Source organism: Cyprinodon tularosa, unplaced genomic scaffold (assembly GCF_016077235.1).
Source record: "Cyprinodon tularosa strain WSP-4 unplaced genomic scaffold, ASM1607723v1 ctg1047, whole genome shotgun sequence".
NCBI lineage: Eukaryota > Metazoa > Chordata > Actinopteri > Cyprinodontiformes > Cyprinodontidae > Cyprinodon > Cyprinodon tularosa.
The window spans coordinates 205,895-230,484 of record NW_024037835.1 but is presented as its reverse complement, the minus strand read 5'-3'; the positions used below and the strand labels follow the sequence as shown (position 1 = coordinate 230,484).

The following is a 24,590-nucleotide window of genomic DNA, read 5'->3' as shown; positions in this document are numbered from 1 at the left end:
TAACCATTATTTTAAAGGGAAATTTAAAACAATATTTTGTTACAAATAATGAAATTGCAAATTAATACATAAAGGCTAGATTCACACTGCAGACAAATGTGGCCCAAATCTGATGGTTTTTTCCCCTGAAGTGAGTCAGCTAAGATTCTTCTAGACTGTATAAAAAGGCCAAGTCACATGGAAGTTGACTTTTTCAAAATTGAACTCGGCCATATTTGTATGTGGTTTTAAATCTGGATATTTTGGAATCTGCAGTGGGAACAGCCAAGGGTCCCATTTCAGAATTGTATAACGATGTTGTCACTCTGTACTAAAAGCTTGCAACAAAACTGTAGATGGAGGTAAACTCTATTTTTTTTTTATTTAATTAAGTATTTGGGTGGATACAATGATCCAAAATAAACTTGAAGGATCATGACATAACAGGTCAGTTATGCACCCATGCATTTCTCCTCAGAGATGTCGCTATCACTGCTCCACATTAATAGTTTAGTTCACTTTCTCCTTTTCTGCATTGTCTGCTGTATCATCCTGCTACTTCCATTGCTTAGCAGCTTTATATCCATAAGTAGAAACTCGCTGTGTCCGAACATTCGCACTAACCCCTGTAAAAGGCACTCTGTAGTGGATAGGGCATTTTTGATGAGTGTCCGAATGGCTAATGGATGAAAAAGCAGTGGACTCAAAATTTCCCATAATGCACCTTGAAAAGCAGTTATCATACATGGTGACTAAAGCAGCAGATATATTCCAGAATGGTTTGTGAGAGCTCTCCAATGTTTCTTGTTGCTTGCGATGTTGCAAAGCATCGTGGAATTTGTTGTGGCGACAAGAAAGAACAAAGATGGTGCAGGCACCGTGTGGGTAGGCAGAGCTGCATGACAAACGGGAACAAAAAGTAGTGATCATCTGTCCAAAAGGTTAGCTAATGGAGTTCCCTATATAGTCCACTATATAGTCGCTCTATCTAGTGATTGAGGGGTTAGGGCGGATGTTTAGACTGCAAACTTCTTTTTATTGTCTTACTTTCAGGTACATAATTTAAGACAGTCATCTGAACAGCCCCCCCAAAAATCCGACAAATAATCGGAAATAAAGCGCTAAGACCTGCATTGTAAAAGTAGCCCAAGTTTAAGTCGTGTAACAGAAGCCATTATTAAATACCAAATAAATTAATGTAATGGCATCAATCTTTAACAAACCAACAAAAAATTCCTCATCAAGGCTGCACTTTAAAAAAAAATTAAATAGTTTAGAGAGCTGTTCTTAAACTTTCTTTTGGTTTACACTTGTGTGTACGAAATGACAAGATAAACTGTCTAAGATCTGCGTAAGGAATAACGCTGACAGCTTCTCTGTAGAATAGGGATTGTTGTCACAAATCAGACAGACCGTGCTGTCAGAACCAGAGAAAAATTAAAAACCTTTTATCTAAAACCAGACAGAAAGTTATTTTTAGCAAATTCTTTAAATTTCTTTTAAACTATTAAACAGGAGGTTGATCAATTAGATCAGCAAGCCATTGCTCTCAAGCGACATGTCACCTGATTTTCTTTCTCCTCATTGAGAAAAATCACCTATAAACTCTCTTTTTTAAAATGTTTTATAGTTTTATGTTGGATCCTGGGATTTTGTTATGACTATTTTCTTTTTGGAAGGCAAATAAGTTATGTGCTAACAAGAGCGTTTGCAACATCCCTAGATTTCCTTTATGTTCGGCATCACAGATTTCCGATTCTGAAATGGAAAACAAATATTGTTGTTCAGATCCATAACCCAGCAAAACTGTCTGAAATGCAAAAGGTGTTTTTTTTTTTTTACAAACAATATGGGTATTTAGAATTAATCAAATATTCAACATATACAAATGCTTTAAAAAAGCAACCCAAGCCATATTCTTACAGGGAAACAAGACAGTAAATACAGCTTAATGAATTTCTTACTCGTAACAGTGATGTTAACGGCATTGCTGCTCTTTCCAGTCTCAGATTCACCCCAGTAGACTCCAGAGTCTATTTCATAAAGATTATCAATGAAGCATGTCGATTCTTTTTTTTCCATAGAATATGAAGGGCAGAGTGAATTTATTTGTTTAGATGTGTTTCTCATTACTCTCCATGCAGTGGAGTTCCCCTGCTGATCACAGTTTAAACTGAATGAGACAGATTCATATTTGAAGAACTGTGATCTGTTTGGGATGGCTTGAAGTGAAGCTGAAAACCAAAACATTTTAAGTAAAGAGTTATACCAGAAATAGAGTTTTAAAAGAACTGTCACCGGTTGATCTATATGTAGATTTTCTGAGAGATTTTAATTAACTGTTTAAAATAAATCAAGCTATTTATTTTTTTTTAGTACTTACCAATGACAGCACACAAGGTTGCGATCTCCATTCTGCATAATGACTGAAGAGTGGTCTGAATACTGGCTGCACCTCTCTTAACAGTTTGACCACAACTTCCTTTTTGAACGGTAAAACTCCATCTACAAATATAGCATCACAGCTCGTAGGCTAAAATGTAAATTGGAAACAATCTAAGAATAAAAGTAGTTAAGTCATGCCACCCTGCACTGGTTGACTATTTTTGCCTCTAAGAGACGGCACTAAAACATTCATGTTGTGCACCTAAGTGAAAGTTTGAATGAGACATGAAAATCAGTGGTGCTGTACAGAGATTTTCTGTTTCAGTTAAATGTTCACTACTAGGGGTAAGTGTGTTTCATACAGATAACATAACCCTCTCTCAAAAAGAACAGTTATGATATGTTTGAGTTTATAGATGTTGGAGATCGGCCTGTTTTTCAGTGTAGTCCTGTTTCTCTGACCGTGACTGAGTGGATGTGCTCTCTTCATCCTCTGACATGGGAGCTGGCTCAGAGCTCATCTGCCTGGCTGTGTGTTTCCTGGATGGGGCCGCTGTTTACAGCTGCTTTTTGTATCTCTGCTTCTGTCTCCTTGAACCCCAGTCGGCCTCAGCAGATGGCCGCTCACACTGAGCCTGGAGGTTTCTTCCTGTTAAAAGGTCGTTTTTCCTCTCCATTGTCGCTACAAGCATGCTTACTGTGAGGGATTGCATTCAAGTCAATGAGTCGATGCAACAGATTTCCCTTAGATGGAAAACCTTTAATCAATTTGAATGGATGATCTGGTGAACTGTAAAGTGCCTTGAGATGACATGTGTTATGAATTGGCACTGAATTGAATAGAATTATGATACCCTTTTTTTACGTAGTTGAATTAAATGTTTGAAATCGGGATATTAATTAAGATTTGGGTTTTATATAGACATTTTTTAAAGAAAATATATATTAATGTACTGAAATTTCCAATCTAGGAGCAGTATGTATTTCTATCGACAGCAGTGTTCATATAAGTAGGAAATAGAAAAAGAAAAAAGAGAGGCTGATTTTGCTCTCCTTACTGATTTTGAATTCCTTAACCTGTAGCCCCCCCAGGTCCTGGACTTTACAGTTCATTAGCTTCAAGCAATTGTCTATTCATCCTTCTGCTTCATTCCATCTCTATTTTCCCATTACCCAATATTTTTTAATTCAACTCCTAACCTAATGTTCTCTCTGCCTTTTCCCAGTACAATGGCCCGTCTGTCCTCTTCCTGTATAGCTGTGACACCATCCTGAAGACAAATTCCATCTGGTCTGCTGCCCTCAAACTTTTGAATATAGATGTTACAGTTGGGCTGTTTATACGAGCTTAGTCCTGTTTTTCGTCTTAGGCATAGGCATGAGCTCAGCTTTTAGTGTGACCGACAAGTACTCGGTCTTACATCCATTTGATGTGAAAACTGGCTCATAGCTTGGCTGTTTAACTGTTTCTTTCCTAGACAGAGCCACCTATGGAGTAGTGCAGTAACTTTCTAACATAAACAGTATTTATTGATCAAAATGGGCCTGGTTCTTCTTGAGGTTTTTTCTTTTTGAAAGGGAATTTTTTCTTTTCTCTGTCGCTGCATGCAAGCTTGATGTGAGGAATTGCTGTCAAGTCAACGATACTATTTTATAATTTTATTGTATTTTATGATTGTGTACAGCACTTTGGTCCTGTTCGGTGTATAAAGTGCTTCATAAATAAAGTTGGTATGGTATGGTATGGATACAATGCATGCGAATAGTTGTCTCTACATGCTCATCCAGGAGGAGCTTGTCCTGCAAAGTCAATGACTTTATGCAATCACCTAGTTTTTCTGTGATAGAAAGTTATTAACCAATCTGTGTGTATGATCTGATTTAAATTTCTCTGTAAAGTGTCTTGAGATGATGTGTTAGGAATCTGTGCTATATAATGTACATAAGCTAATTTGTACTGAAGAAAAAACAGACACTTTAGACAATAAAGAGCATTTTAATAAATTAAAATCAAGCATTTATATTTGCAATTGAAAGATGAGCATTAAAATATATATTGAAACATCAAACATTTTTGGCACATTTTTAAGAAGCGCACAATTTTACTCAGTCCTCCATTTCTACCTGATATCTCTTTTTTTCTATTCTTTTTTTGCTGAAAAATGGAAGATAGAGAATATATTGTTGAGAAAATGCTCTTAAGAGGATTTAATGTGGCTTTTAAAAAGCAGTTTTAATTCTGCCCGGCTAGCTGCAGCCTCTGTAATCTCTCGATGTACGTCTCCGCTTTAGCAGTTGGAAGCTTCTGCTTCTCTTCCCCAGCGGGCTTCTCCGATCTTCTGCTGTGGTTCCATTGGGGGCACGGCTAGCAGTCTCTTCCCAGTTCTGGTTCTCTTTCTGCCTGTTTTCTCAGACTGATTTCCTACTGCTTCTGTCTGAGATCCAAAATGCTGTCTCGCTTTCTCTCTGTTATTCAGCGGATTCATCCTCCAATGAGGGACATCAGGACCCTGACCTGGTTGAACTAATGCTGAAAGCGACTGTTATCTAGACACATCCTCTGGAGGAGGTGTTGGTATTCCCCACACTGGTTCAATCTCTGGCAATCTGATGAACCCAGGAATGCAGACAGCTTTGTTTGTAAAAATAAAAACAATATTAAAAAAAAACTGCCAGTCGCTTTTTAGATCCTTGTCCGCCATGGTGAAGTGAAACCAAAGACCAGCAGTCTCCGTGACTCAATAGCCTTTTGCCCTCTATGCGAAATGCTTTCACTGTCCAGGCAAATTTCAGGGCGAGCAAAAGCATGCACACTGGTGAGATTTTCACAGATTCCACGTCTATGAACTACATATAAGTAAAACATACACACTCCAATCCAGAAACACCTCTGGGTAGGATGTGAATCCAAGATATGAATCCAAGATCCAAGGCAGCATTGTCCCAAGAATGCCACAGTACACCTCTGTAACTACAGATTTTTGTAAAATATTTTATTAAAGTATTGTGTAAAGCATTGTGTATTCCATAATATATAGATTATACAAAGCTTTACACAAATTAATAAAGGTTATGACCAATTCAGTTAAGGAAAGCTGTGAACATGTGATCATGATTATTAAAGCGGATAAATCAAAGGTGGTTAATGCATATTTCTCATTATGGACAAAAACATTGATCTAATGTTGCAGCTCAAGAACATAATTGGAGAATTATTTATTCTTTTTAATGGTTCAATCACAACCACCACCACTGTCACAACCACCACCACTGTCACAACCACCACCACTGTCAAAACCACAATCAAAACCAGTACCAAAATCATTACCAGTATCTGCACCACCAAAGTTGTGTGTGCCTCCATTGCCACCTGAAGAACAAAGTGTGCCCTTGTAACAGTGGTAACCTAGACAAAAAAAATTATATGTGATTAAAAACTTTATTCAAATAGGTTTGCTGTTTTTTATTTATCAAAGTCAGTGGTAAGATTATTCAAAAAATACTTTGTGTTCTGTTAAAAAAAAATGTATCACATTTATAAACCTGGCAGCAATCAATAAAAAGGCACCCTGCAAAGATTCGTCCAGTGATTATCAAAAAAGATTACATACAATACATAGTTTTTTCAAAGATAAAACATTAGCGTTGCTTATATATCTCTTTAAAAAGATATATATATATATACTTTATGCTGTTATTTAGTCAAGTATATTTCATTTTTAAAGAAATAAAGAAAGTAGCTAGTCCAATTTAAAAAAAGTAAAAGCATTAGATTTATAATTAAATAATATTAAGTGTTAATAATGTCAAGTTGAAACAAAACTGGAAACTTATGAAGGACCTAGAGAGTCACTGAAAAATAAAACTGCCATTTCAAATTTAACATTTAAATAATGCAATTTGAAATCCAATTTGAGAAGCATTCTCTAATTGCACTTTTTAAATTAATTCATTAAAGTGAATTTGTAAATTGTATTTATTAAACTCTTAATAAATACTGGAATTTGAAAACTCGTTTTCAAATGATATTTCTAATTGAAGATTTAAATACCAAATCCGTAAATCAGATTCTAAATACCTCTCCTAATAACACATTTAAAATTGTTAGTATTACTCCATTTCAAATTTTTATCCTGCATTTTCAAATGCATTACCGACTCAGTTTACCCTTTCCATGATTGCTTCTGATTCTTAAGCATATCGAAAACAATTAAAATAATCTCCCAATAATATGATTGCAGTATTCCTCCATGCAGTGCAAGTTCCAAAACTATTTAAGGAGTACAATTATGGACGCATTCATTAAATTCAGCAAATAATGTGTCTAGCCAATGGAAAAGCTGCTTACAATTAAATGGCGTTTTTTTTTTTTCAGTGACTCTCTAGGTTCTCCACAGAAACCACTTTTCCCTATTCCCTTAAATTTACCTACTGAAGGACAAAGAACACATTCAGGCTCCGATTGGAAATGGTTTCAGCCCTGGCATTTTTCCATCTACACCGACCCACTTATGGAGTTTTATTCTAATTTAGTTTGTTGAAAAGAATTTTACAGTTTGAAGAAATAGAAAATTACACCATATGCCAACAAGATAGATTACCAGTCAGAGCCTGAACACATTTAGAGGTTGTTTCATTCTATTTAATTTTGTTTATGTCGCTCTTTATCTGTCTATATATGCAGTAAGTGACAATTATTATGGCTAACAGATATAGTCAATATTCCTGATAATATTTGTCAGTCATAAATTTAAAAACATTTACATACATTATAGTTTAATGAAATATTTGCACTTACAAAAAGTGAGGACAAAGACAATAAACATTAGACTCCATAGAGTTAGTCCCACGATAATGGGGGTGGGCACGGCATCAGATAAACGACCTGCAATTAAAAAGTAATAAAAGAGCAGTTATAATTTGATTGGATTGTTTAGATACATATACAAAGATATTTTCATTAAAATCAGCAGGATACATAATTAAAGTGAATCCTCTGACTTCACACCTGTTGTCCTCTAGAGTTCTTCTAGTGGCTGACAGATTTTGCGAGAGCTTTGCATGAGTAACATGGCAGTGGACTGTTAGACTGGCAGTTACAAAACAGTGCAATTCAGGTAAAACAAATCAATAAATAAGTCTTCTTTTTCTTCCCCCTTCACTCAATCTGGACGAAAAAAGAGAGTTATGTGTACAACTGCTATGATACCATCATTATGGGGGAAACACAGTAATAACGGGCAAAAAAAACGCCACGCCGGAAGCTACACAGACATCGAAAACACTCTTGTTCTAAATGTTTACCTAGCAGCAGCTCCACTATCTCTCCAACAGAAAGCTATGCGAACATCCTGGATGCCATTGACAAGAAGCTCGCCAGCTTTGATGGCCACCTTGCCCTGATCCCCCCATGACACCTTAGGACCTCAGGGGTCCTAAGGTGTCTTGGGGAGATCTGTCGGGGTATTGGATGTGTGCGGGGTTGCTCCTGCTGGTAGGGGCATTTTGGGCCTCAAGGTGTGACTGCTGGAGGCTGGGCGGATGGCCCTTCAAGGGTCTGTATCAGTGGACATGAGTTATTGGAGTTGTGGCTCTGTCGTGCTGGAGTGGATCTGGGGTGGGCACAGGGGTTAGGTCCATGGGAGGGCTCCCTTGGGTGGGGTTCCTATGGGCGATGTGGGACTTGGTTCTGGACCAATGTGGTGCCTGATTGGTGGACTGGTGGCTGCCTTAATACCTGGCCTATTCATTGGAACTCCTGTAGACACTGGAGCCAATGGAATAGTAGATAACATTTTTTGTACATCACATTGCACATTGCCTTATATATATATATATATATATATATATATATATATATATATATATATATATATATATATATATATATATATATATATATATATATATATATATATATATATATATATAGTCTTCATTCTGCTTTTGATTTTTATCGAAAAGGTGACAGTTCATATTCCAGCATTATGTATTTCCTTCTTCCTGAAAATAGAAAACCTGCTGTAGCTTAACCTTCACAATGTACCTCTGAGAAAAAGGGAGGAGTTTTACTGTTAGTTAAATTTTACTTTTTGCGTGACTTGAAGCATTAAGATGAGTCAGCAGGTTATCTGTCTGATTCTCTTGTCCAGCTTCTTGTTGATGTTGAGTGGAGTATTCATGTGCTGATGTCAGTGTAGCAGCTGGAAGAAAATGCATAAGAATGAAAAGCATGATAGCAATGTTTAAATACATCGTTATCTAAAATACATTTGAAACTGTATTATGAAATGAAAACTTGTAAACTCTTATTAAACTTGTATGTTAAATTAAATTACAGACATGGAAGAAGAGTCTAGAAGCATGGTTGTTTCATCTATTAAAGAGGAAGGGGACAACAGAACTTAGCCTTTGCAACAGCAATGTCATATGCAAAGATTTAATTTAATGCTCCTGTATGTTTATTAGAAGCTACTGCTGCACAATGTGTTGTTAAAATAATCACCAGAGATGAGAAGTACAAATACTTTGTTACTGTACTCAAGTAGATTTTTCTGATATTTTTACTTTACTTTACTACTTATTTTTATGGCGACTTTTTACTTCTACTCCTTACATTTTTACACAAATATCTGTACTTTCTACTCCTTACATTTCAAAAAATTGGCTCGTTACTTTAGTTTTGAATCATTTCAATGGAGTTAGCGTTATTATTTTTCACGTCATCAATACCAAATTCAATCTAATTGGATGGGAATCTACGTTGCATTTGACGCACCACTACAAGATGAATCAACAGATTCGGCGGTATTCATTCGCGGCAAATCATTGCAGCTTGGTGGCGGTGGCGTTAGCATAGTAGCATGGACGACGAGATGATTGAAAATGAACACAACGGAAATCTAGTCCTATTGGCAGACATCCATTTAAAATATAGGCAACGGCATGAAAAAAGTGGTTTCTACTTTTACTTTTATACTTTAAGTAAATTTACAAGCCTGTACTTTGTTACTTTTACTTGAGTAAAGAAGTTTAATCAGTACTTCCACTTTTACCAGAGTATTTTTAACACAAATATCTGTACTTTTACTCAAGTACGGAAAGTGAGTACTTTTGCCATCTCTGATAATCAACATTTTAATATCCATGTGCACAATGTTAGAAGGCAATATTTATTGGAGAATTTCTTTCAGACCTGATATTAAATACAACAATACTGAACTGTTTTATGGTAATAAAAGTAATAAAGGTACAGTATTAGTAATTTACAATGGACATATCCTAGAGAGTTGGAAGCACTTCAGTGATAGATGGCAAAGACAGAGATTTTTGTGTTTAATATGAATAACATGTATAAGCAATGGTTTTGAATTGCTTCATACTTTTTAAGCAAACCCGACTAAAAGACATCATATCTTACTTTCTAATAATATCTAAAAAACTAATAGTATATTTCCCAGCAGATAGCTATCAAAATTATTCAGTTTTTTCTTGCAGTTTGGATTTCAATTAAATTCAAATCAATTCTACTTAAACAGTTAAAATATTTGAAGTATATTATTCTTACCTGTTGCGTGAGTGAGGAGCAAATTAATGACTAACATTGCTGGGTTCATTGGACACTGCCAAAGGAATACTGTAAGGTCTCCTTTACTGAGGGTCTGTATCAGATTGGATTCACTCTGAAAAGTATTCAGTCTTCTTATGGCTGAATTCAGAACTGACATGTGTTTTTTTAAAGTGGGTTGTATTTGTTTATAATTGATGAGAGAAGACGGAAGAACCTCACACAGATATAAAAAAAAATCTCACAACACTGATACTTGGTCTATGGTGCTTGTTCTGTTTATTGACCATTCTCTTCCTCTACAGAGGTTATGCAACCAAGAAATTTTTTACTGGAATGAGGAGAGTGAATATATAACGTCCACGACAGAGTCCATAGGTCTATCTGCAAGCACACTTCTCCTCAGTCAAGGACACAACTATGATATCACCAAACAGTTAGATTGCCTTAAAGAGACAAGACAAAACAACCAAACACAGCAGAAGCACATTCCACACTTAATGAGCCTTTAAACGTGAAAAGCTAGAATAAAAATAAATAAAAAATAAGATTTCCTAGATAGACACACTGAAAAGTTTCCTTTTCATTTTTGTATTGTTTGAGTGCAAGTATGCTACTGTAAGCTATTGTTTGCCCTTCAAAGAGTGTATGAATTATTGTATTTTTTTATTATATGTTGCTCCCTTTTGCCCTCTGATTGAGCGGTGACCTGTCCAGGGTTTTCCCCACCTTACGGATATTTTATCAGGTCTTTTTCTCTGGCTACAAAGCAGGTCCTATACCATGCTGGTACCTCTGACTCATATTCGCTATGATAGTTTTAAATTTATAAAGTCTGATTGTCATTCCAAAGGCAGCCTAGATACACCCCATTTCATTTTGTACGTTAGACTGCAGAATGTAAATGATTCTTTGCTCTCTTGCTATGATGAGACTGTGATTTCAAGGTATTTACAAAACAAAAATCCTTTCCTATTAAGCAAAAATCCAGCATCTATTCCTTTAAAATAAAAGACTCTAATATAATTTGTAAAGGAAAGCTCTATGTTTACATCTTTAAGTTTATCTCCCTGATTCTTTCCTAAGAACAGATCGCTTGGAACAAACACTTTAAAAAACACTTGCTTATGCATATGTATTGAATAACTATAAACACCACAACAGTTTTTACAGAAATTTTAATCTTACTCAGGATCAGAGTAATGCCTCATGTTACAAATGTCAGTGCTTACCACTGCTCTCGCTTCCTCAGACAGTCGGCCCACAACAGTTAAAGAAGCATTTAATTCATCTCCAGGGTCTCCCACTGCCACATCATTACATCATAAACATTTGTAAAATAGGGAGACATCACTGTCTGCAGCCATATTAAGATATTACCTGAGTGAAGTTGGCCCCCCCACCTTCTTCAAATCAGACAAAATTATTGTCAAACGTTTGTGCTGGTTTGTGCAGCAAAAATTTCCGTTTGTGTTGCTGTCATTTTAAAGATATAAAGAAATATTTTTAGAGGTCATCAAAGGTCAACCAGTGAAATGGGTGTCAATTAACTCTGCTCTGACCTTTGATGACCTCTAAAAAATATTATTATCATTGAAATGACAGCAGTACAAAGTAAAATTTTTGCCATAAAATTACACCAATTTTGTCTAATTTAAAGAAGGTGGTGGTGGGGGGGGGGGCTGGTTGACCTTTTGACCTTTACATTTCCATTTATATCTTCAAAGCTAAAGCAGTACAAACGCCATTTTTTGCTGCATAAACCAGCACAAAGGGAGCCGAGTTAATTGACACCTATTTTGTCTGATTTGAAGAAGGTGGGGGGGCTGGTTGACCTTTGATGACCTCTAGAAACATTTCTTTATATCTTTAAAATTATAGCGGCACAAATGAAAATTTTTGCTGCATAAACCAGCACAAACGTAGCACAAACGTTTGACACTAATTTTGTCTGATTTGAAGAAGGCAGGGGGGCCAACTTCACTCAGGTCAAGATATTAAAGTGTTTTTTAGATTAAGGACATTCCGAATGCAAATTAACAGAGAGCTCACTGTTAAGAATTATCACCTCTTTCTGTGCACCTGTTTCATTCCAACTTCTTTGTTACGTACATAATAAAGATAATAACTTTTTATCTTGACAGAAGAAATGTCCTAATTATAATAACTGTTTGGGAAAACAGAATCCTTTACACGTAACCCGCAGGTATTATTAGGGTTTAACAAGCACATACATGAATAATAGAAAATAATCCCAACACATTACAAGTATTCTTGTTTTATTTGTAACAATTATTTATTTGTCTTGTAAATTTTGAATAAAACAACTGCTTTACGGGAAAAACCCACAAGCAATACACATCATTCAAAATAAAGAATGCATTAAATTACTGTATTTAAAACAGACCCAAAAAAAGAAAACACATATACGTTGAATTGTAAAGCAACACATTAAATCTTGTGTACTTGAAACTTCTGTCACCGGGTAGAAAATACACACTGTAAATCCCTCCCCCACCCTGCCCACAAGCTACAATACATGGGACAGTAATTCTTTAAATATGCGTAACACATATCCCCACGCAAAAGAATACACACAAAATATAGGAATATGGAACATTAAATTACCTTTACATTAGTACCTGGTGATGCATATTTATGCATGTGATCTCAAGGCCAATTTAACACAGAGTAATGCTTCTGACCCAAGTTCTGAGTTGGGTGTTTGTCCTGTGGTCCCTAATCTTCAGGTTTTATTCAAGTACAACCCTATAATAAGCTCCATCCATCTCTGACTGGCTTCCCAATCCCTGCTGAAGAAAAGCTCCATCCACCATGCTGAAGCATGGGATGCTGAATACAAAATCATTAATAGTCTTTACAATAGGCAGAAAAAGGTTTAAACTGGGCCAGAGAACCTCCTTTCATTTGCTTGTTGTTCTGATTCTGCTAAATCACTGGTGGGAAACCGCAAACCACACTTCCTAAAGCTTTCAGTTTTTAATTAAGGCCAGAATGGTGGAATAAATGGCTAATAGTTGTTATGTTGAAAGCTATGGTTCTCTGTCACTTCTCAGAGTTACCTTAGAACTCTCCATTTTGTCAGTTTCTCAAAACTAATTCTATAAAAGATTCTGTAATGTGAAAAAGTGTGGAAAAGGTTTATGAATATAAATGCAATCCATTGCTTTTCTAAATTCAATTTAAATTCAATCCAGTTTATCTTCACAGTAATAATTCACAAAACATCATCTATAAGCACTTTACAGACAGTTCAACCAGATCATACAGTAAGAGTGGATTAAAGTTTTCTAAGGAAAACCAGCTGGTCGCAGCGACTCATTGACTCCAAAGCAATCCCTCACACCAAACACGCAAGAAAATTATTACACCAAGATTTTATGTGTTTAGATCAATGGAGGGTGTATTTAACCAGTTGGGTTTTATATTTGCCATCAGAGAAGGAATCTTATCTATAAATCAAGCATATAAATGTAATTAATATTCTGTAAATCCCTGTTCTTAGACTACAGCAGATTTATATGTTTTTTTTTGTTTGTTTTTTTTTAGTTAGTTATAACCCTGCGGGCTGGTCTTTTACTGACTGGGAAAATTTGATTTTAGTGGGTTTGTCATTCTAAATGTCTGTTAGCTGGAGCAGCAGGGGTTAATATTTTCAATCATTAGATACACTGAGAAGCAAGTGTCGGAAAGTCCTGGATTTATTTTGTTATTTCATTTACTCGAGCAAAATGAAAAGGATTTCGGATTAGTGCTGCTAAATATAATCTATATAGAGCATAATTCAGTTTTAATTGATTTAATTTTCATTTTTTTAAGAGCACTTTGTTTTGATTAACTTTACTCATCAGCAGCAGCTTTTAAGACAGTGCAGAAGAATTCACCGAAGCATTTACCAAAGCAGGAGGCAAATTCATCCAAATTCTCGTTGGGACCTAAACCAAAATGAAGATAAATTGACATCATGAAAAATCCAACCAATTACTAAATAACAATAAGATATCAGCATCATATCAGTTCAGCATATGTTGCTGTTGTTTAAAGAACAAATATGATGCAAAGAAATGGAAAGTTAAAGAAAAATTTTGTGTTTTTACTGAAAAATAGCTATAAAATGACTTGACATTTTCTTTTTATTTGACCCTTTATGACTAAAACATGTTTAATGAGCCGAATGAAACCTCAATAGTTTTTCTTTTTTTTCACTACCTGAAGCATGATCCGTACCACAGCTCATTTGCGCATGTGCAAGCATAGTCATCCAGGTCACCACAAATAAACTAATTTTGGTACTAAAAGTACTTTTTTCTATCCTTAAATTGCAGAATGCTAAATTACATGTCTGGTAAAAATGGACTTTTCTTAGATAACTGGATCCTTTTTAATTTCCCTACATTAAACTGCTTGTCTGACATCATTATCTGACATGCTCAGAGCAGTCGGGCAAAAATTTGATTATACTGTGTTTATCTGCATTTTAAAATATTATGTTTTAGATTACACATTATATAAAAGAAGGTTAAAATGAGAGGCAAAAATAAAACTCAAAAGACTAGATGTAGAAATTACCTGGAAAGGTCGGGCACGGACTAGTGATAAAACAGGATTAAAATACATTTATTTTCTCAAAAAATAAACGGAAAGCTTTTACACATTTTAGTTTAGTACCCCTTCAAGTTTTAGGGAGAGAAAAAAATTATTTCAATCTCTAAAATCAAGGGCAACCGGGATGTATATCTGGTTGAGCGTGCGCAAATGAGCTGATAGTACGGATCTTGCTCCCGGTATAGATCAGGTAGTGACATGGAAGCCCACAAAATATTTAATGACTAAGAAAACGCTGGAGGGAATATGTCTCTGCTGCCCTGGCAGCGCCTTAGGCATCTCCATCAGGAGCTGGAGGAGGTGTCTGAGGAGAGGGAGGACTGGGAGTCTCTGCTGTGTTTGCTGCCCCACAACCCCGGTCCCACATGAAGCAGAAGACAACAGTAACAAGCATTGCACATTTTGGCATTATTAACAACTTTTTTTAGGAAAATAACTTTTTGTCTGAGAGGATTTAAGTAAGAATTAAGCCTAATAGGTAATTAGAGCAACATGTAAAGGAGCATGTTAGGGAGTGCTGGAACCACAATATCACCTGCTAAGCTCTTCAGGAATTACTACCAGTAAAAGATTTTTAGTATTTCCATTTAATTTGCCTCAGTTTTCATAAGTCTAACTTAAAAAAAAGAATACAAACTGCAGAAAGTGTGTTCTCCTATGAGAAATCAATTTGAAACCTGTCCCGCCAATTGATAAACCCGATACACTAACTAATCCTAGGTTGGTGCTAGCTGGAGAACCAAACCTGCTGCATCAAACTGCAAACACTATTTAAATACTCAGATATTTGAGCATCACACTACCACTCATTGAAAAAAATGTATGTTACCAAAATTAAGACAAATTAATAAACTGCTCTTTTCATTTTCTGAACTCCTATCCTTTTCTTAGCTTGTGGGAGGGCTGGGGCCTATCCCACCAATCATCAGCCGAAGGAAGGCACATGCTAGAAAAGTCACCATTCTATCACCTTATTAGACAATTGCACCTAAAAGATTCACAGTTACAGATCAAAATGCAGTTATTGAGTCATTTTGTGAGCAACCAAACAGTATTTTTAGTCACGCTTCTTACCAGCTCCTTGTTCCATCCTTATCTCCACATTCCGGTCTGATCCTCTATCTCTGCTGTTTCCCCCTTTTCGTGCTGCTTTCATACAGAAACCAGAGAAAATTACTATTATCCAACGTTATATCACATATGATAACATAAAGCGCTCTCTAGTTGTTTCCTAAACTGTTCTCCTGTCTTTTGAAAAAGAACCTGACTACCATGACTGGAAAATAACAAAACAAAATGTTAACATGCTTCTAAATTAAGCAAGACTTGAATTAATTATAATTGGTTTAACACTGTAATAAATTACAATAACACTGAAACTTCCAAATAAGATCCTTTCTAACCCCCTACTGCAAGGGTTTCTGTGATAAAGTAAACCTTTTCTAACAATTTATAATTTTCAAAATGTGTACACACCAAGGATATACATCTGGGTGTTCCTAAATAATGTAATTATGTTACTAAAATTACTTATTTCTATACTTAACTCACTAAAGAATACTTATACACATCTTTAAAAAATGTTTTATGACTTTTGTTCGTTAAACTGCTTCTCTAAGGTCATCATCAGAAATGCACGTAGCAGACAGGCAAAATATGATTAAACAATGTTTATCTGCATTTTAGTTGTTTCTTTCTTTAGATTTCACACTATATACCATAAGGTTAAAACAAAATGAAAACATAAAACTCAAAAAGACGAGATTTATGATTAAATCCAAAGCCAAAAAAGTTAGGCACCGGATGTACCGTAGGATCCCATTTCCGGTGCAAATCAGGCAGAGATGAGTGATAAAACAAAGGATTTTAACATTTTTTTTTTTTTTTTTTTAAGAAATACATTATTAAAGGTACACTATGCAACCGGTGTTGATTTTCCAGCGAGGCTCCCCCCAGAGGGCGAAAGTAAAAGTGCACTGTCGTAAATATGCACAGCTGTTCTCCTGGTTTCTCCGTCAAGCAAGGCGCGGTTGTTTTGAGCTTAGCAGACAGGCGAACGCAACGAATGACTAATGCTGCGTTCACACCGCAGCTGGCGCGACAGAAGCAGCGAGTTTACATGCAAAGTCAATGGTTGACGCGCGTCAAGGTGCAGCAAAAGGTCCCGCGGCGGGTTTTGAGCAGCAGGCGCAGCACGTCTGAGCAGCTGAAGCAGCGCGTCAGTCGCGTTTAAGCATCTGACGCAGGGAGAGAGACACAGCGCTGATGATCAGAGGCTATGATCACTCCTCTTAAACAGTTTATTGATGCCTAAATTAACTTAAAATGCAGAAATCTGCCGGCAGAATATGCAGCTTGGATTATTTAGATGAAAAACACCTACCAGCTGCCGCGGTGAGCCGCGAGGAGGCGACCCGGCCAGAGGCTTCTGATGAAGGGATCCCTACTGTCGGCGCACCGCTGGTATGTGGGGGTCTGAGCGGCTTCGACAGAAAAAATATTGAAGGCAGGATGATGATCTGAATGAACTGACTGCACTGATTATGTTTTCAGGTGTATTTTCTCACTTAAACACATATTAAAACTACTTTATTCCCACTGATCACAGCAGATATAGCTGCAAGGCAGAGAAAGGATAGTGAAGCTCCGCCCAACGCGCGTCAGACACACTTTTGCACCGCGCAGCCAGAGCAGCAAAGCTGCTTCAGCCGCGCGTCAGAACTAACTGGTACAAGCAGCAAAAATGAAGCAGCAGACGCGATTTTGCTGCTTTTGCTGCGTGAACGTAGCATAACTGCACAAAGATCGCCACTGTGCTAGCAACGAGAATGCTTTTAACTGGGGGCGTGTAGCAGTTCTCGCCGTAAAGCAAGACTGACTCTCGCGAGACTTCTGAGCCTGTGGGTGCGGGTCGGTGCTCCTGCAATTGCAAGTGCAGTATTTCCCCCACAGACCACCAGGGCGGCCGAGAATACCTTTGTTCAACCTGAAATGAATCATTTAATCATCCATAACGTTATGGAACACATTAATTAACTGAAAAATGTTGCATAGTGTGCCTTTAACCATAAAGATGTTACATTTTAATACGCTTACTGTTTTTGGATAGGGAAAAACGTCATTTCGGTCTTTTTAACAAAATAAAATCGAAGTTGACCCAGATGTATATCTGGAAGCGCATGCGCAAATGAACTGATGGCGCATTTGCCGAACGGATCTTGCTTCCTGCATGGATCAGGTAGTGACACTGGTACCTACAGCGGGCTATTGATGAACAAAATACCAGGCTTTATTAACATATTAAATATTTGAGCACTAAATTAAAAAAAGTGTAATAGTCAAGAAACAGACAAAAAACAAGCTCAAACTTTTAATCAAATAAAGCTGTAATTTGGAATAATGTCCACACATTGTTGGTTACTAGATCATTAGGATAGAGGACAAATAGTTCAGTCGCGGCAAAGTAACCTTAGGGCCTTTATCTTTAAAACTCACAGCAGGCCCAGGATAGAAAATGGAAAGAATTACTGGATTCTTTTTCTTTTTTATTCTTTTAAGCAGCTGTTAATGAACTATTATCTGATGTATATGCAGTAATAACCTGTGTTTAGTTTTGTCCTGGAAATGAATTGATATTTGGATCTTAGTTTCTTACCTGCAAAGCAAATAATGATGACAATGAACACAAATACAGTTGAACCAATGGCCATTGATAAACCAATATCTTCAGTAGAATCTGAAATAGAGAAAAGCTGGTAAGAGATGTGGCAGCAATAATTAAAATAAAGTTCAAAAAGATGCTCAATAGAGTGCAGATAGGCTGTGTCCTCAGTGTAGCAAAACCCACTCAGTCCCAATCTGTTCTAAATATTAAAAACCGATTCTATCTTTTTACAAAATAAAAGATTCCTTGAGAACAGAACTGGCTAGTTTGCAGTGTTGAGGCAATGACTGGCTGATCACTACCATCATACTTAAGTCTGTTTTAATTAGCCTCAGCTGATTATTAGTCTGAGCTCTGGGTAATATAGGGCATGTAGACTTCCAGCCAATTTGTCTTCTCCCCTTCTATCTCTGGGCTTTTTTGTCTGAACAATTTTTACCTAAAATGTATTTTTTTTAAATAAATAAAAAGATATTATGAACAAGTTTAAATCTAATTTCAAGTCTAAGACAGACCTACTAAAAATAATGAGATATTGTTAAACACCATGTATTTGCAAACTTACAGGTTAAGCCTACAGCATCAAATTGTTCTGTGAAGGCTTTTAAATAAGAGTTTTTTTTTTTCTAAAATACTTCTATTAAATTATAAAGTACGGTTGTTTCATTGTCAGTTTGTCACGATTGGTTTGGAGGTTTTTTTGAGGACCCAAATGCAGAGGCTGAGAGGCAGGGGCGAGTTCCTTCATGATTTAATGGGATAACACAGGTAGCAAAAACAGGAATCCAAAAATCCAACATAAAAATTAAACACTAACCAGAACCAAGGAGACATCAGGGGAAAACTATCACAAGGAGCCAGGGTGAGACAAAGTAAGACGAGGAACTAGCACTGAGGGACTGCAGAGGGAGTGTATTTATGGCTGACTGAACAAAGACAGGACTAATGAGCTGATAAGGAGCATGTGTGACTAGAGCTGATGAGGAAGCAAAGGGAAAAGGAAACACAAGGGGGCAACAGAGGACAAGGAAAGAAAACCTAAGAAACTTAAATAAATCCAGAACACACCAACAAAGCCAGAGAACAAAGAAAACATGGATAAACGTGAAACTGAAAACTTAGAGAAAACCAACAGAACCAAGATCGTTAACACAGTTTCGATTTTTTTGTGAAATACAATTTTTTTTGAGTGGCCGTTCACATTTCCAAATATATGCGACTTGTATATAATCTCCTGTGAAATCTGCATTCATACAACTTAAGTGTCCCCCATGAGCAGTAGAGGACGCAATGACATCGCAAGCACGTTTGCTCTGTGTTTATGGAAGTCAGACATGGGCAATGTGGAGTCAACAAGTCATCTCCATGTCATGTATTTAATCTACCCAGCCAATTAACCAGGTGAGTCCAATCTGCACAGGTTAATTCACGGTGAAGATTGGACTCACCTGCTTCAGTGGCTGTCAAATACATGACATGGAGATGACTTGTTGACTCCACATTGCCCATGTCTAATGGAAGTAAACATAAAAAATAGTGCTGGAGCGAATCTAGTATCATATTCCAACCTTAACAACACAATCTTTTCAAGAAGGTTAAAAGTAAACATTGCTCTCCGGATCATCACCCGCAATGGTGGTTGTTTTTCTTGCCGCCTCTGCATATCAAGAAGCAGAATAGTGACCTTTGTTGAGTATTAATGGCATACAGGTTGAATGTGACCTTGCCATTCAGACACAGGTGACATTTGAAAAAACTGTAAGTATCGGATTCAGGACCACATAGCCAAGTGGCCTGGGTCGCATCGTAATAAATCGAATCTGTGTAGGTCAGACTGTCATGAAAAGATCAGAAACAGGTCACATATGGGCAAAAAATGGGATTTGGGTGACTCAGGCTTCTGTGTAAACATAGCCTTAGACTTCATGAATTAAGATATTTCCAGGGCTAAATATTGGGATTTATTTCATAATATCCCTTTCACCTGTGGGTTTTGTGTTATTACTTTTTTTTTATGCTAAAAAAATATAATTGGTCACTTATATGACTTAGGTATAGAAGCATTTAGAACACCTGTTTGTTCTATACTAACAGGAGCAATCCCACCATCATTACTGGTTTTGCTTCTGACACTGAGCAACACTTGAAAAAAATTCTGATCATACAGAACTGCACCATACTATTCGTAACAATAGCTTAATACTCACTTAATGAATAAGCCTACCTTTAGATTTAAACTTGTTTTTCTCATAGGTGGTAGTTGGTGCTGTTGTATAGTTGTTCTCACTCTGAGGGTCTACAAGAGAAACATTCCCATTTATGTTGCATTGAATCATGCTATTATTTAAGCAATATACCCTTAAATAATGTATCTTAACACCACAAAATGCAATGTTCAGTGGTTTGCAATCAAAGTTCAAAATCTTGCCTTACCTTGTTTATGATTGATGTATTTGCACGATTCAAACTTTTCCAGAGTTTTCCCCTTTTTAATTCTGGCTTTCTCCAGGCACCATTGGCTCGGGGGTGCTCAAGTCCAGTCCTCATGAACTGCTAGTCTGCAACTTAATGATGCACCCAATTTTGAATACACCTGAATCAAATAAATGGCTTTTTACAATGCCTCTGCATAGCTAAGTGAGGGGATTGAGTCTTTAGATTCAGATTTTTTAGAGAAGAGATGCATCTAAATGTCACAGGATGGTAGCTTTTGAGGACTGGACTTGAGCTCCCCTGCCAGTGAGTGCACTGCTGTTTTACATCGAGGTGTGCAGAGAAAAATAAAGCTGCCAGTGGAGGCAGACACCCACTCCGGCATAAAAAATAAATAAATGTGGCACAAAAATAAGACCTGTCCACCTGGAATAGTCTAGATCTTCCCGATTAGACATTCTGGGCCCGCACCCACCAATCTATTTTAGTAAATGAAACTATACAACTAGCATCTCTAGGAACTGAAAACAACAGTCCCTAGAGGATCGTTACAATTCAGAAGTCATTTTTTCAATAGTATCCTTCTTCCTGTTTTATCATTTTTTGATATTTTTTATAACTCTTATCCTGTTCAGATCTGTTTCTAATGAGTATTTTTATTTTTTTAGCTTTTTATTAGGGATGTATATCAAAGTGTTGCTTGCTTATGCTCTTTCAAGAAAAGATTGAAATTCAAAAAAATTCCTTTTTCATATATGCAATGGCTGTAAAGTATTGTAAATCTTCAGTTTCTACCTTTGTTTGGAGAGAAGATATAACGTCGTATCATCGGTTGATTTATCCCAGTGTCATTATGTGGTCCAAGTCCAACGTCCGAATGGAGGTTTGTGGTATTTTTTGCTGATGTCATTGCAGCTGATGAAACAAAAATATGAAAATGCAATGAGAGAAAAGGGTTGAGACATTGACTTTCTGAAATATTCCCATTAAACTTTAGTCTGTTTTCATTTAACCTCAGCAAAATATTAGTCTTTGGTTTGGGGATTATTGGGTATGTAGATTTGCAAACAGTTTGTATTGTAAAATAGGCTCTGCATCCCAATAACTCATAATCTAAGGTTTTTATTTGCAGAGCAGCCATATTTAAATCCCACCTACACTTTCACGCTTAATGAGGACATTTAATCCCAGCTAGTGTATGACTTAGACTTATACTAAGACTCAACTTTATGTATCCGTTGGGATTACTTCTTCAGGAAAATTCTGGTTCCAGTAGGTTATGTAGATTGCAACGGGCAGAGTACAAGCAAGATGCCATTAAAGATAAAAAAAAATATGATAGACAATATAAAAAGAGTGTATGTTGTACAAAAAAGTATTAAAAAGTTGCAATTTCCTGGAATATGTTTCCTTTAGATATAAAAAAAAATCTGCGCAGTAGAGAGCTAAAGGAAAGGCTACACAGAATTGACTTGGATAATTGCACTTGAAGAGCAGAAATGTACTGTATATAAATAAGTAAATATTATACACACTACTCAATAGTTTACTTGCATTATTTGGCTTGGTATGTGGAATCTCTACAATAGCATTAGTGGGTATCAAGGGCTGGACCTTTTAGATAATCTGAATAACTATATGAATAACTATAGGCTTCACTGGTAAAATTTGGCAGTGCGGATTAGTGAGATTAGCCTTGCGGGGTCACAACAGCACATTGATCCAACAAGCACCAACCCGTTTAGTGAACAGCAGAATTAACCCTTTAAAACCAATTGTATCATATTTGATACATGAGTTTTTGAGGACTTTGCATCATCAGTGTGATCTTGCTGATCTTAAAAACCCTGACTTACACAATCAGACACATGTAATGGACAGAAAACGTATATAATATTCTACAGAAATGCCTAATGTATCAAAATTGATGCAAATAAATTATCGAATTTAATTTTTACAAAATATATATATATTCTTTTCTTTCATTTTTCAGAGAGTTCAATGACAACTCTAAATAAAAAACTGAATTTTCTGTCAATTATTGCATGGTCGAGGCTTTAAAGGATTAAAAAGATAAATTACTTTAAAAGCACATACAACTGAAAACATTATCCAATTCATATATCAGACTAAAGTTCAATAGGGAGATGTTATGTGTTAAGTATGAACTAATTAAACTCACCATCATAACAGATGAAGGGTTTTTTCTCCCTACAGTCCTCATTCTTCCATCTGCCTTCATCATCAAACACAGTGACGGCACATTGACCGCTGTTGTAGTTATCATCATCATACTGTAGGTTCCAGTGTCTGAAAGAAAAGTTGCTTCCATCTGACCAACTCCAGGTGTCTCTGAACAAACCGATGAACACATACTGGTTTTTTGTAAGATTAAATAGATTTAGGAATTGTTCATCCTGTAGCTGGTCCAGTCCACTGATCAGGTCTGTGTGTTTCTCTCTGCAGTAACTCTGAGCTTCCAGCCAGGTCTTATTTTGTTCAATCAGGTAGAATTTCTGTGATGTGTTACTTTCTGTAAAGAGTTAGAAATATAAGAATTAAAAAACATAAATTAGTGCAAAAAGGATTTAGTTTATCATAGTCAGCAATGCTGTATCTATCAACCAAACATTATCCCCATAGTTTTGTATAAAAAATATATTTATGCTCACCATTATAGCAAATGAAAAAAATTTCAAAATCACATGAAATGTCTTCCCATTGAAGATTATTGTCTCGTTGTATAAAGTAACAGTTCTCCGTTTCTCTATCATCTGGTTCTCCTTCATACCAGTTTGTCTCATTGAACTCCACTCCAGGCAGAGACCAGTACCAGGTTCTGATACCATCCGTCTGATCATACAGACCAATCCAAGCCTCCTTCATATCCCCTGCTGAGATACTGAGGAGTCTCTCCATCTCTGTGAAGTTAAACACTGTGGCCAGGTCAGTGTGCTTCTCTCTGCAGTATTGCTGAGCTTCAATCCAGGGCTTTTCCTCTTCTATGTAGTGATACTCATACAGCTGACAAAAAATTAAATAGTGCTGAGCTAAAATGAAACAAATGCAGGTTGAATTAGCATGTATAACTGTCTGTAATAGTTGTGGCTAAATGTGTCCATTGCAGCATTAACACAGGATCTCTTACCAAACAAAGTGACCAGAAGTAGATCCCACTGCATGTTTCCTTTGGTGGATTTAACTGCTTTGCTGGTATATTTTGTTTTTTTGCGTTGTTTTCTGTTGGATGATTGTACGATTTAAATTTTCTCAGTAAAAAGAAACTAATTTTTTACCCGAGAAATCTCTATATGTATTTGAAGAAACATCAAAAAGCAATAAGTAAAGAAGACTTAAGAGAAATTTTCAAAATATAATCTATAAACACTCCAAATGAGAATATATGAAAATAACTGAATAAAAAGGAGAAACTTACATCTGGTTTTGTCCTCCCAATCAGATTTCAAAGTTGCATTATCCTAATCTTGTGTCAAAGCCAGTTTTCATTTAATGCTCTGTCCCACCTGATAGAGATCAGTTTTGCTGCCTCAGGAAAGAAATTTGTATATTAACTGAAAAAAAAAAAAAATTCCATGCGGGTATGTTGTTAATTTGCATGAATGAGCTTGAGGTCTTATGAGGAGGTGAGCAAACAGAATCAGTATGTTTGACGTTTTATTATTTCAGTTTACTATTTTATATATATATATATATATATATATATATATATATATATATATATATATATATATATATATATATATAAAGAGAGGGAAACTCAGATTCAACATCTTACACAGTGAGTCTATGTGTCAAAAGGGAAGGCATCCATTTATTATCTTTTTTTTTTTTTTTTATCCCTGCTAAACATGGTCCAACTGAGGGGACGTGGTAGTGAGGGTCTAAGGTAGTCACCCTGGAGCGGACTAAGACAGA

General features: G+C 36.3%; 1 protein-coding gene across 1 annotated transcript; it reads right to left on the bottom strand.

The window, feature by feature from the left end:
- Nucleotides 1-13,476: 13,476 nt before the first annotated feature.
- On the bottom strand, nucleotides 13,477-24,179 carry LOC119782506 (secretory phospholipase A2 receptor-like). The gene is made up of 9 exons (XM_038283509.1): nucleotides 24,091-24,179; nucleotides 23,803-23,894; nucleotides 23,327-23,704; nucleotides 22,837-23,187; nucleotides 21,450-21,569; nucleotides 20,446-20,517; nucleotides 18,213-18,293; nucleotides 15,632-15,706; nucleotides 13,477-13,887 (listed from the first exon to the last, which is right to left on the bottom strand). Exons 2-9 carry the CDS (start codon nucleotides 23,834-23,836, stop codon nucleotides 13,793-13,795), a joined length of 1,206 nt encoding a protein of 401 aa, XP_038139437.1. The 5' UTR covers nucleotides 23,837-23,894; nucleotides 24,091-24,179; the 3' UTR covers nucleotides 13,477-13,792.
- Nucleotides 24,180-24,590: the final 411 nt, after the last annotated feature.